At 57.8% G+C, this 13,375-nt stretch overlaps 1 protein-coding gene across 1 annotated transcript in view; it reads left to right on the plus strand.

The window, feature by feature from the left end:
• The window catches only part of PPP6R1 (protein phosphatase 6 regulatory subunit 1), a 10,558-nt gene extending 2,256 nt beyond the window's left edge, over nucleotides 1-8,302 (plus strand). The window contains 20 exon segments of the mRNA XM_027860075.1: nucleotides 1,534-1,599; nucleotides 1,686-1,798; nucleotides 1,914-2,027; nucleotides 2,158-2,254; nucleotides 2,256-2,330; nucleotides 2,655-2,807; nucleotides 2,890-2,962; nucleotides 3,897-4,050; nucleotides 4,143-4,258; nucleotides 4,344-4,429; nucleotides 4,514-4,603; nucleotides 4,947-5,044; nucleotides 5,560-5,621; nucleotides 5,771-5,939; nucleotides 6,037-6,158; nucleotides 6,583-6,694; nucleotides 6,798-6,880; nucleotides 7,010-7,059; nucleotides 7,061-7,077; nucleotides 7,486-8,302. Of these exon segments, the coding sequence (XP_027715876.1) occupies nucleotides 1,534-1,599; nucleotides 1,686-1,798; nucleotides 1,914-2,027; nucleotides 2,158-2,254; nucleotides 2,256-2,330; nucleotides 2,655-2,807; nucleotides 2,890-2,962; nucleotides 3,897-4,050; nucleotides 4,143-4,258; nucleotides 4,344-4,429; nucleotides 4,514-4,603; nucleotides 4,947-5,044; nucleotides 5,560-5,621; nucleotides 5,771-5,939; nucleotides 6,037-6,158; nucleotides 6,583-6,694; nucleotides 6,798-6,880; nucleotides 7,010-7,059; nucleotides 7,061-7,077; nucleotides 7,486-7,552 (1,917 nt within the window). The 3' untranslated portion in view covers nucleotides 7,553-8,302.
• Nucleotides 8,303-13,375: the final 5,073 nt, after the last annotated feature.

A 13,375-nucleotide genomic window follows, 5' to 3' on the forward strand; every position in this document is an offset into this window, starting at 1 on the left:
CCATCTCCATCCCCTCTCCCCATACTCTCTCTCCCTCATCTCCTCCTCCTTTCTCCTCCCCCTCCCCCTTCTGCCTCCCATTCAGAGTTCTTCCCCCTCCGGCTGCCTGTGAGCACCCCTGTTGGAGCCCCAGCTCTCTGAATCAGTGGGTGGCTCCTCACCACTCTTGGGGTGGGGCTCCGTCTTGCTCTTTGAGTCAGGGTCCCTCTCCTTATCCTGGCATTCAGAGCCTCTCCTAGTCGGGAGCTGCTGACATTTGGCCTTTCCTTGGCCTTCTCTTGCTGGCTCCTCTTCGGCCAGCTTCCGTCCTAGCCCCAGCAGGGTGAGGGAGAGCCTCAGCCTCTTGTCTGTGGAGCTCCTGAAAGCTCCGGGTGCAGGATAGCGTCCTTTCACGTGCTTTGGGGTCAGCGTCCTCTTTCTTTCGAGCCGTCTCTTTCTTGACTTCCTAAGTCTTTCTGGAGTTCCTCCTCAGATCGCTGACTTGTGGCCCCCCAGATCTTTTTCATCCCTTTTGGAGAATGGAGTTCTCCGAACCTTCCTGTCTAGTAGGGCTTAGTCGATCAAAGTTGTTCTTGAAGGTTGTGCTGGAGGGCTCTGGGACAGCCACGGGTGTAAAGCGTGCGCTGCGTGTGCGTTCCCCTTGCTGCTGGTCACGCCTCACGAGGCCGAGAGAGCCCCACGATCGCGTGATGATGAGGTCCGTGGCGGCCACTTGCCCCTGACTCTTACAGTGTGGTTGGCGTGGGAGCCACCACTGCCGAGGGGCGATGGACGGGTGGGCTTTTGCTCCAATTTCAGCCCGGGCAGACTCCCCCCACCCAGCCTGGGCAGCAGCCCTGGCTCCAGGGAGGCGGCAGGCGGTGGCCTGCGGGGGCGTGGCTTTGGCAGTTTTGCGTCCAGTCCTCACCCGCTCGGCCCTGTGCCTCGTCTGTCCCGTTGCTGGGTGGATTCTCGTCCCCCGGCCGCAGAAGTCTTAGCCCTTCTCTAAGGAAGCTTTTTGTCATCTTCCCTCGGCTCTTCTCTAGTTCCTTCTCGTTCCTCTCTGTCCTGTGGGATCGAGAGAGAGAAAAAGGAATCTGGAGGTGATTGAGTCCAGCCGCTCTTTCTAACGGAGCAGCTGACGGCCGAGGGTTCAGAGGTCACAAGTGGCTGAGGCCAGGGTTGGAGACACATCTCGCGAGGGACAGCGTAGTGGACGTGAGCCCTGACTCGGCCGTTGCTGGGTCTCCTGTGTGCCCAGAGACAAGTGGGCAACATCTGAGCCTTGACTTCCCCGTTAGCAGAACGGGACTGAGCGTCCACTCAGCCCCTCCCCAGGCTCCCCAAGGGCCAGGGACCACGCTTTGTGCATCAGGCCCTTTAGGAGAATGGGGCCGTCTGGCTCTGGGTTAGAGGCGGGCGGGCCCTCAGCCGGGTCTCACCCCCATGTTCAGGCTGCTCCGGTGATTCAGAGCTCTGGCAGGCAGCTTCCTGAGTGGGGAGGGCAGAGGGGCACCAGGGGGTGGCCCGATCACGGGTTCTCTTCTCTCCCAGTGGCTGAACGATGAGAGGATCGTGCAGTGGCTGGTCGACATGATCCACCCGGACCAGGATGAAGCTGTGAGTCCCCTGAGTCTCCTGGTGGGGGGGTGGCCGGGGAGGGGCCCGGCGCCGCCTCACAGCCCCCGTCGCTCCTCTTCCCTCAGCAACACTCCAACGCATCCCAGTTCCTGTGTGACATTGTCTGTCTGAGTCGGGAGCAGATGCTTCGCGTGCAGGACGGTGCTGAGCCCGACCGGCTGCTGGCCACACTGGAGAAGTGAGTGACCGGGGGCTGGGGGGGGCTGGGGATCCCCGGAGCCTGCTTTCGGTCCGCCCTCGCCCCCGCCCTGGGCCTTGGGGCAGGCCATTAGTGCGTCCCTGCCCCCATCCAGGCAGGAGACCGTGGAGCACCTCCTCGGCAACCTGTTCCAGGGGGCCCTGAGCGAGTCTGTGATCGTCAACGGCATCCAGGTCATTCTGACCCTGTTGGAGTCTCGGAGGCCCAGGTGAGGGCAGTGCAGGGCCGCTCTGGGCCCTCTTCTCTGGGCACGTCTCCGCTCCCCCTCTGTGCCTTCTGGGGGACTGGGCAGCCGGGTAGGGGCCTTCCTCTTGATGGGCCTCCCCTTGACCCCACAGGGCAGACAGCAGAGGCGTGGGCAGCTTTCCCTGCAGTGTGGAGGACCGGCTGGAGCTGGTGCCCCCGGGAGGCCCCGACAGCCCCCTGACCAGCCAGGCCAAGCTGGGCACTCTTGAGAGCCCTGAGGCGGTGGCTTGGCCACTTCCACCAGTTGCTCCTGGAGCCCCCCACAGTGAGCCACGGGCTGGGCTCTGGGGGGCGGGGAGCTCCTTCTTCCTCGCAGGTGGGGGTCCCGGTCCGACTCTCTGCAAGGTCCTTTCTGGCTCTAACATTCTATGATCTATGATTAGAATCACAGAATTTCAGAGTTGGAAGGGACCTCAGTGCTTACGCGGACAGCGAGCAAGGAAGAGCGTGCCAGTGAGATGGCCTTCCGCGATGGTCCAGCAAGCCTGCCACTGCTGCGGAGTTGGGCGTGGGGGGGAGGGGAGCGGCCCGCTAGCTGAGGGAAGCCTGGGTGTCCAGCCAAGGACCCTCTGGTCTTTCCACCTTTTAGCAGGAGACCCTGCACACGACCTGGGGGAGCCTGCAGCCCCCGTCGGGTAATACTCGGCTGCATGTGGTGAAGCTCTTGGCCAGTGCCCTGAGCACCAACAATGCGGCTCTGACGGGAGAGCTCCTGGGGATGGACACGCTGAACACCATGCTGGTGAGGCAGGTGGGCGGGGGCGGGGAGGGCGAGGCCTGCCGCGCCTTGCCCGGCCCCCAACCGGCTTCTTTCCCATCACCAGGACCTCTTCTTTACTTACGTCTTCAATAATTTTCTGCACTCTCAAGTGGAGACGTGGGTGAGCAGTGTGTTGAGCGCCGCGGTGGCAGCTGGAGGATGGGCTGGAGCTCCTGGCGCCAAATCCTGCAGTCAGACACATAAGTGTGGGGCCGGGTCCCCTTCCCCGGTGCAGACATCTGCCTCTCCCCCGGCGAGGACGCTGCCCCAGGAAGCCCATTTCACTTGAGGACGGCCTTGGGGCCCCTGGTTCTGATCTCTGTCCCAGTGGTGGTTCCCCTCCCGGGAATCTGTTCTAGTCCTTCCCAGACACGAGACCGCGAGGAGGGGTAGCTGCACGGCTCGGGGTCCCGAGTTCAAATCTTGCCCTTGACGCTCACTGGCCATGCAACCCTGGGCTAGTCACTTTAGTGCTGCTTGGGGAGGAAGTCTTGGCATTTGGGAAGCGCTCACCCTCACTGTCGTTCTTGTAATCACCGGAGGTCTCCCTGTTACCAGGATGGTGACTGGCACGGGGTGGTGCCCGTTGGCCCCTGGGCTTCTCGGGTGCCAGGCCCTCCTGGCAGGCTGCTGACTGCCAGCTCCCTTCCATCTCGGTACCCCGCCCCCCTTGGGGTGCCCTCTCTGTCTTCGCCTTTGGTCACTCACAAACCTCTTCCCAACTTGCTGGTTTCTGTCGAGGGCACCAGGAAGCCTCCCAGTGGCCCCTGGGAGAGGCGGTGCAGCCGTTGTGATGCCCTTTACTGATGAAAAAATTGAGGCCCAGAAAGGCGATAGGCCAAACACAAGGTCCAGTTAGTAAGGAGTCAAGCTAGAGATGAAGCAGCGGCCCGATTCGGTTCAGCATTCTCACTGGACTGACTCTTTTAGTTTCTAAAAAGAGACCGTTCCAGTGGTTTTGATTTTGCCTTTCAGCATTTCCCTTCTTGGGGACCTCCTTCCCCACCCCTCTTCCTGCACTTTAGTCTGACCCCCGTGCTGGGGGGGGGGTCCTGTCTGCCCGCCCTCCAGGTACTGGACCGTCGCCGTCCTCCCCTTCTCTTGGCTTCCCCGGTGTGGCCTGGCCTCTTCCCACCCCAGTCTCCTTCTCTTTCCCGTAGCTGCTCCAGAAATGCCGACTGGTGGAGAGGATCTTGGGTGCCTGGGAGGAGAACGACAGAGTGCAGTGAGTGCCCGGGGCTGGGTCAGCCTGTGCCCTGCTGGCCCCCTCTCGAGCGGGGATGGGGGCGTGGAGCTGAGCGGCCTGTCTGTCCCCAGGTCAGAGGGCGGCCGGAGGAAGGGCTACATGGGCCATCTGACGCGCATCGCCAACGCCGTGGTGCGGAGCGCCGAGAAGGGCCCCAACGCCGTGCTGGTGGGGCAGCTGCTTCCAGGTGAGGCCCTGCCAGAGTGGGGGTGGGGAGGGGAGGCCATTTGTGGTCAGTGTCACATGTTCCCTCCCCGCCCCCCACGGAGCAGAGCTGCTGGGGAAGCAGCAGCAGCTGTGGGAGCAGTTCGTGTTGGGGCCTCTGTCCGAGACCAACCAGAAGAACACGGTTGACCTGGTGAGACTGGGGCTGGGGGGGCCCATCCCTGTGCCGGGGTTTCTGGGGGGGCTTCTGACCCTTTGTTCCCCTCGCCGCACCCAGGTCAGCACCCACAACTTACACTCCTTCAGCGACGACGAGGACGGGGGTCTGAAGGGCTTCGGCTTTCCCCAGGAGGCTGTGCTGCAGCAGGTGGGGCAGGGCCCCCTGCTCCCCCTGCCCTCTTGGCCCCCCCTGCCCTTTTCCCTTTCTCCAGCGTTCAGGCCCGGGAGGGCTTTTGGGGGCGGAGAGTGAGGCCGGGCCTGTGAGGGAAGCAGGGTGGGGTGGGCAGAATCTTGGCCCCGGTCAGGGGTGGGGGAGAGGCTTTGGCCCAGGCTCCCAAGGCGGGTCAGGGTGCCGGCAGGGCCTTGGCCAGGGTGGGGGGATGGGCTTTGGCCCGAGCCCCTGAGGCCGGGTCGGGGCCGGCAGGGCCTTGGCCCAGGTGCCGTGGCCGGGACACTAGGTAAACGGTGTCTGGGGTCCTTTCTCCCCACAGGCCTTCATGGACTTTCAGATGCAGCAGATGACCTCGGCCTTCGTAGATCATTTTGGTTTCAACGATGACGAATTTGGGGAGCAGGAGGAGAACGTGAAGTGAGTGTCCCTTGAGGCTCTGGGTAGCTCTTGCCTCCCTCTCCGAGGGTGGTGCTGGATGCCGCGTCCTTGAGCTCCGCCCCCTCCCCCGTGGGGTGGGCCGTGCTCCCCTGATCAGGGAGCCCCCCAAGGAGGTCTCTGGGTGTCTGGGCAGAGAGGGCCACCCAGCCAGAGGACACTCATTTACCGATCCCTTCTGAGGACGAAAGGCTTGGGGTGCCTTTGCCCAGGCCTTTTGGGTGCCTCGCGTAGCCGGCTAGGGAGCGGGGCCTTCTCTTTGGGCCACGAGAAGGAGGCAGGGGGTCGTAGTGGGGCAGGTGGCGGGTGGGGAGCCAGGCCGCAAGAAAGCCGCAGATGTTTCCCGATCTTCTGTCCACGAGCCTCCGGTCCCAGAGATCCTGGGGCTCCTGATGGGACGGGCACTGTTCTGTGCCTGGCTCGCTTGCAGGCCTTGGGGCAGGAGGGGACGCCAGGACAAGGGGCTCTCTCAAACCTTGTTCTGGCCTCTCCTCCAGCGCCCCCTTCGACAGGATGGCCAGTATCACCTTCTCCCTCAGCGCAGATGATGAGAGCGTGAGTGTTGGCCCTGCTCGGGGTGGGCTGGGAGCTGGACCTTGGTCCCCAGGCGGGGTGGTGGGTGGAGGACAGGTATGCAGACCCTCCCCTCCTGCAGTGAGAAGCCTCAGGTGGGCATGTCCTGGGCTGGGGGGGGGGGCCGTAGGAGAGCCAGCTCTGCCGCTGTCCCCTGGCCCAGCGCCAGCCTGTTTGAGCTCTGCTGCAAGGAGAGGCTCCATCAGTTTGACGAGGACGACGAGGAAGGCCTGGGCTCGGGGTACTTGGATGGGGAGGATGCCATGTGGCAGGATGGATGGCGGGGCTGGGCCCGTAGTGTGAGGTGAGTGAGGCCGGGGAGGGCCTGGCCGGGCCTGGCTGCTTCTCCAGTGACGGTCCTGGCTCTAGACGTACATCACTTTGGTCTTCTCTGGCCTTAGGAGCGGCGGCAGCACAGACAGCGAGGAGGAGGAGGAGGGAGAAGTCAGGGAGACCATGGGAGGGCTTGTCCCACCCTTCTTTAGCTTTTCCAACCCAGAGCCCCCTGGGACGCCTCCCCAAGGTAATGGGGGGCCCTGGGGATTCTATCTCCAAGGGGTCTCAGTTGTTCAAACACTCAGGACTTGTCCCCAGGCAGACATGGCCCCCTCTACCTGCCTTGCAGGGGATTGTAGTCTTAACAGGGCTGGGGCACGAGGGCGCGAGTGAGTGGTCTGGACGAAGGGCTTGGGGATGGCACCCTAGAGTGGAGAAATAGGGCTGGCTTGGGCCGCTGGTCAGCCAGGCTGGCTGTCCAGGACAGTGCTGGAGCACAAGGCGAGGGGGAGGCGGGCGTCCCTCTAGGGGAGCCCGGGAGGGAGCTTCGAGTCTAGGGGTGGGGGCAGGATCGGCAGGGTCATCGGCGGGTGTCAGAGGCCCTTGGACGGGGGGGCCCTGGACGTCCCTCTGAGGTTGGTCTCCTTGCACCCTTGTCTTTCTGCCTGCAGGGCTGAGGAAGCAGATCCTCTCTGCCTCTGTGGACTCGTCCCTGGGTCCCCCAGGCTCCCCTGACCCCCCCTGTGGCCGTGCGACTCGGGGTGCTGACGCCTTGTCAGACAGGTGAGGCCCAGAGGGGGATGTCGCAGCTTCCCAGCTTTGGGGACTCACTCTGACCCGTCAGAGCTGTGTCCTCAGCGGGGCCTTCTGTCCCTTCCCCCTGTAGGCCAAAGGACCCTGCCCCAGCCACTGCTGCAGGAACGCCTCAGGAATCGACCAACGCCAGTGTAGTGGCCTGCTGCTGCCAAGGTGACCAGGGCCTTCCCTTCTCTCTGGTCAGGAAAGGAGCGGGCTGGGGTGTGTAGCCTCTGAGGTCTGGGCAGCTGGTGAGGTGGTGGTCCTGAAGATCCTGATTGCTCCTGCCCCCTCTTCCAGCAGCTGCCAGGCAGACCGCAACCCCTCTCAGTGCGATGCGAGTGCTTCCAAGACCCCCCCTGCCAGGACAGGTGAGGAAGTGTGACTGTGGGGGAAGGGCTCAGGGCCCCACTCACCATCTCCCTAGGCTGTGGGCTCTTATTTTTGTGAAGGACTGTCTGTACCTCATCACGTTCTGGGAGGTAGGGGCAGTTCTTGCCATTTTAGAGAAGAGGAAACTGAGGCAGGCAGATTAAATGACATCGTCCGCGATCCCACTCGAACTCAGTTCTTCCTGACTGTGGTCCGCGCTGGCCCCTGTACCTAGCCGGCAGTGAGCCTGGGATTTGTCATGATGCACCAGGCATCACCTTAGCTCTGTCAGCCCCCAGGCCTAGCGCAGGGTTTGTCCTTTGTAGACTGGTTGAGTTGAGTGGAGGTCTGGGCAAGGGGGAGAAGTGGGCATGGAGGTGGCTCACCAAGGTCTTCTCTCTTCTCAGTGAACTGCCAGTGCTGCCCAGTGGTCCTGCTCCAGGGGGGCCCCCTCCCTCTCCAAACACCAAGTAAGCAGCAGCGTTGGGCAGGTGGGGGGCAGGATAGGCCCCTCCGGTCTTATCCATCTTTTCCCAGATAACCTGTCCTGTGGGGGTTGTCGTCCTGCGGACTGCCGCTCCCGGCTGACCTGTCCACGTCAACACCACCACCCCCGTCTGTTGTGTGTCAGCCCGCGCCGGTGACAGAGACTCACACCGAGCTCTGTCCCCTGAGCCTGGCTGCTGGAAGCGAATGCTGGGAGTGGTACGTGGGCAGGGAGAGGTCGGCCTGGATCCCCACCTGCCCCTCCCCTAGCCCTGTTTGCACTGAGAACATGAGGAGTGTTGATTCCAGAGAGAGGGAGTCCAATAGATGCATTCTCTCTTCTCCAGATGTTGGAGTTACAACAGCAGCTGAGAAAGGGGTGGGGGGGGAGGAATTTGGGGGAGTCCCACAAGAAATAAAACAGGTGGTGTGTGCCCACCACTATTCCAGAGGGCCGCCCAGGCCTCAGAGGCTTGAAGAGGTCCCAGATGGAAGACTGTGCCTTGCCTTGTGGGACGGGGTGGGAGCCCTCACCCCTCCCAGTGCCCCCATCATCTTGGGGGGTGGGGTGCTTTTTTCTGCCCCAGAGGACCCTGGGGGTTTTGGGATGAGAGTACGCTCCCAGTTGCTGGGGTTTTGGCCGTAGCTGCCAAGTGGCCTTGTTCCTCCTTGCCTGGCCTGTGTGTTAAGGCCAAGCCGTTTTCATATTCCTGGCCTAAATAAAAATTTAAAAAGGTTTTTGTTTGTTTTTGTTTTGCAGGCTTGGAGGGTGTTTTAGGAGTTAGGGGAGCAGAGTAGGAGCCCCATCACAGGCCCGGATGGGGCCTCGTTGCCCACCAGCAGCAGCGTAGGGCCGTGAGCTTGAGTCGGGAGGGCCGAGGAGGTGGAGCTGATGCCTTCATTCCTATTCTGCTTTTGCTTCTGGGGTGGACGACCAGAAGCTTTCCTAGGGAGATGGCGAGAGGAGAGAGCCTGGAAGGAAGGGTGGCTGGAGGGAACCTTGATCTTCAGGGTCGCCCCTCAGAGCATCAGCCTTTCCGGAAGTTCTCAGCAAGCCCAGCAGCAGGAGCTACGTCAGGCCAGACAGAGCTGGGCCGCTCAACCGCCTGGGTGGAATATGCTAGTGGGATGGAGATGACAAACCGCCTTGCTTTCCCAACTAGGAAAGGTTTACATTCTAGAGCTGGGAAAAAGTGAAATTCATCCAGAGTCGAGGGAGTGGGAAGGAGGGGCCTGGGTGGTAACACATCTCAAGCAGCAAAAAGTAGTTGAACTACGTGGTCCGTGGCACAGATTGGTTCAGAATAGACAAGTGTGGTGTTCGATAAATGAGAAACTCAAAACTGCTGGTAGGAGGACTCAGTATTGGACAAAAGTCGCTGGCAGAAATTAGCGTCAGATCAGCATCTCACGACAGACTCCATGATAGGCCCAAAGGGGCGGGATCTCCGTGTAGGGCGCATCCTAGGTGAGGAAAGAAATAACGAACAGCTCTGGGGCTAGGGAGAGTTCTTGGCCGAGTGGGGTAGCAGCTTGCAGGTTACGGTGAGTAGTAGGATTGGGGGAAAATGAAGAGTTCCCACAAGCAGAATCAATGCATTTTTTCAATGTGAAGGGGAAGTCCAGTGGGGGAGAAACCTTTGCAGCGTGTTGTTCTGGTAAAGGTCTGATATTCTAGATCAGGGCTTCTTAAACTTTTTCCACTTGTGACCCCTTCCCTGTGTCTTCAACTGGCGTCATGACCCCCAGTTGAAGAAACGCTGTTATAGGTAAATACAAGGAAGGGATTCGAATACAGAGGAATGAGAGCCATTCCTCAGTGGATCAATTGTCAATAGACAAGTGGTGTCAAAGGAGGAAATCTTTGGAATGCTGTTTTTGAAATGCTCCAAATTGGTCATTAGGAAAATGCACATTAAAACACCTGAGGTTCTACCTCAGCCCATCAAATTAGCAAAAAGGAAAAGGAAAAAGGTAGTTGGAGCAACTGTGGGAGGACGGGCCCCTAAGGGCTGCTGGGCCTGTGAATTGGAATGCCGTGGTGGAAAATAATTTGTAGCAATGCCGATAAAGTCTCCGAGCTGTGCATACCTTTGACCAGACCTAGACTCCAAAGAGTGCTTCCTATGAGGCGTGGCGCGTGGTGGGTGTTAAATCAATGCTTACTGACTGCCTGAGAAAAACCCGTGTGTACAAAAATATTGTTCAGCCCTGTCCAACACTTAGAACCCTGCTGGGGGTTTTCTTGGCAGAGACACTGGAGTGGTTTGGCCAATCCCTTTTCCAGCTCATCTTACAGACAAGGAAACTGAGTCAAACAGGGTGGAGTGCTTTGCCCAGGCTCACACAGCTAGTAAGTGTCTGAGGCCAGATTTGGACTCAAATCTAACTGACTGTAGGTCTGAGGCTCGCTCTAGCTGCTGTGAAAATAGAGGCGGTTTTGTGCCTCAGTTTTTAATTGGGGGCATGGGGGAGGGGGCTGGTGATAATGTTGCCAAAGAAAGAGGGTCATGGGAGTACCTGGAATGGAAGATGCACAGCACATCCCAGGAGGAAACCTGGACAAGCTGGCCAGCTTTGGAAGTGAGGTGGTTAGTCGGTCAACAAACATAAAAGGTCTCCTTAGGGCAGGGCCAGGCACTGGAGATGCAAAGAGAGGCTGAAGATGAACCTGCCCTCAAGGAGCTCCCAGTCTAACGGGGGAGATGCCGTGCAAACACACTGGTGCCCAAGAACTAGGATCGGGGAAAAAAGAGGGGCTGGGGAAGACTTCCTGCAAACGGGATTAGGAAGCCAGGAGGTGAGGAGGAGGAGAAGGGAGAACACTGCAGGCCTGGAGAAAGCTGGGATGGTCGGAGAGAGAGTGCCCTGGGCTGAGATGGAACTGCTGGGAGGCCCGATTGAGGAATGAAAGCACGTGTGATCACAAAGGGCTTTGAAGGCCGAAGGATTTTATGTCGGATTTTAGAGGAGGTGACATGGTCAGAGGTGTGCTTTAGGAAGTCGCTTTGGTGGCTGACCGGAGGATGGACTGGACAGGGGAGAGCTGAGGCAGGCAGAACCCTCCGTGCGTGGCCCGGGCCACAGTCCAGGTGTGAGGGGATGAGGGTGGGGGCAGGGTCAGAGGAGAGAAGGGGGCATATTAGGGAGATGTCAGAAAGCTAAAATCAACAGGCCTTGGCAACCCATTGGATCTGGGGGAGAGGGGATTATATGTAATAGAGATTTGAGGATTTATACACAACTATTTTTTCTATTTTGTGTATATGGAATTGCTACCTTTTTTTCTTATGGTATGTGCTCAACAAAAATTATATGTAAGATTTAGATAGGTTTAGGTAGTAGTCACTACACTTTTATTGAGCACCTACTGTGTGCTTTGCTAAGTGCTAAGGATAAAAATAGAGACAGTCCTTGGCCTCAAAGAGCTTACCATCCAACGGAGAAAGACAGCCCAGAAAAAGAGGCTGAGAAGGGGTTGGAGGCCTGGCTGAGACGCCCAAAAGCGGTCAATGCGGGTGGTCATGAGGATTAGAACCTCGCTCTGATTCTGAGGTTAGTAAAGGAAGGGCATTTGCTTACACAGCAGAACCCAAAACCAGGGGTCTGTGGGAAACCTTGAATCTTCCATTTTGTACTGCTTTCTTTGGAGGGGAAAAACCCGGGTGCTTAATACATTCTGCAGGTTACTTTCAACCCTGTCCTGTTTGTCTTTGCTTCATTCTCAACTCCATTCTGTTCTCTTCTGTGCATTAAGAAAAACAAACAAACAAACGAAACCAAACCCAGTGTGTTTTAATGACCCTCCTTTTTTTGGAGTCGTTATTGCTAATCTTCCCAACCTCCCCCAGTTACTGAAAGAGGGGGATCCCTCCCATCCTCCTTTTTTTTTCCTTTTTAACAAATTGGCAGGGTCAAATGAAGCAGATCCACACAGTGGCCGTGTCTGAAGTGTCTGTCTCTATACCACTCTCTGTCGAGAGGTGGGGGGAAAACTTCCTTTACCCTAGGCCTTCTGGAGAAAGGCTGCTCATTGCTTTGAAAAGAGCTCTAGAACCTTCGGAAGTTGTATTTCCTTCTAAGGTTGTCCTTGCATAAATTCTTGTTCTGCTCACTTCACTCTGTCTCTTTACACTAGCCAGGAATCTCTGAAATCATGTTTTTCATCTTTTTTTATGGTATAATAACCCATTCTACTCATATATTGGTTTTGTTCAGCCATTTCCCAACTAAGAGGAAATCTAAGGCACCCCCTTGGATGCCAGATCTTTGCTTTTCTTCTGGCTCAGGAGGTTTATTTAGCTCCTGACTCTTCCCTCCCTGGTATTATCGTCTCTCTTAATCCTGCCCTCCACCATTCCTGCTAGTTTCCCTTTTAACTTGATGTAGCCCTTAGTTCTGGGCTGTCACCGTTCCAGAGCCATGGCACTGTGTTGGCTGGCCCCACGCTGGTTACTTGCACTCCCAGAGGCTTCCCATCTCCCTCCTCCGGGTCTTTCTGACCATTCTGCAGCTTTCTCAGGGGCCACTCTGCTCTTGCTGCCTCCCTGGCCATTCATGTCCTGACTGGCTGTACTGGCCTTTGCTTGGCCTGAGAGAGCTTCCTTATGGCCCACGGCCTCCTGGCTGACTTTCTGTGCAGTTTGGGGGTGGAAGGCATCCTTACTGTAGTTTCTCATTAGATTTCTTGGCTGCTGTTTGGTCTCAGGTGAACTTTAGGGCTTTGCTGGAGTAGATGTGGGGAAGCTGGATGATCAGGGTTGGTCAGAAGTCCCTTACGACTTAGGAATTATAAATCAAATACCTGTTTGTGAACTTTGGAAATATCATATGAGGATTGTTGGGGTTGTACCTGGCAGAACAATGGAACTGCTGAGTTTTACATGATTCCCTGCTCTCATGAAGGCACCGATTTGAAGTGTTAGAAGCCAAAAAAGAAAGGAAAAGAGGAGAGAGGCGAGAAGTTGGGGACAGAAAGTACAGGAGGACCCAAGAAAAGTAGTCCCTTAACACCCGGAGTGGAACCTGACAGGGCAGGGTTTGCAGCCGTTTGGCAAGGAGGTGCCCTCCCGGACAGAAAAGAGAAGCTGATTTTCTGAGAGCTTATTGGCTCTTCCTCTATCGAGAGTTGAAGCTGGTGGAGAGGTAGTTGGTGCCATTACTGTCTAGAGATAGCCATGCCCCAAGAGAAGGGACAGCTCTGAGGGGCCCTGGGGCACCCTCCCCTGCCCACTCTATTTTGGGGAGTGGAAACAAAGTGAGGAAGGCCGGCTTTGCACCTGCTCTGCCGTGAAAAGAGGCGTGGCTGTGATAAGGACCCATGGGACCAAACAAGACAGAATCCCCTGCTATTTGAAGGTCGGACTGAGGAAAGTCTGCACGGCCCTATCACCATCTAAAGTCTGAGGGATCGAAATGCCTTGGACCCCCGAAGTAGGTCTGAGGCTCAGAGTAGTTCTCAGGCTTCATGGAGCTCTTTGTCACTGAAAGAGTGTAACACTTTTTCAGCACCCTTCCAAGGGTTGGTGTGTGCTAAAAGTTTATCACCTTTTCAGCAGCTAGAGCGTGCCAGACAGGTGGATTCGCTCCACAGGGGAGCTGTGAGCACCTGAAGGGGAGCAGAGAACAGAGGAGCAGTTTTGCCCAGCAAGTGAAGCATGTCTAAAGAGACCCGGTGATGGGCAGCTAGGTGGAGCAGTGGATAGGGCTTCAGCCTTGGTGTCAGGAGGACCTGAGTTCAAATCCGGCCTCGGACACTTGACACTCACTTGCTGTGTCACCCTGGGCAAGTCATTTAACCCTGACTGCCTA

The sequence above is a fragment of the Vombatus ursinus genome, unplaced genomic scaffold, assembly GCF_900497805.2.
Source record: "Vombatus ursinus unplaced genomic scaffold, bare-nosed wombat genome assembly UNPS02014175.1, whole genome shotgun sequence".
Lineage (NCBI taxonomy): Eukaryota > Metazoa > Chordata > Mammalia > Diprotodontia > Vombatidae > Vombatus > Vombatus ursinus.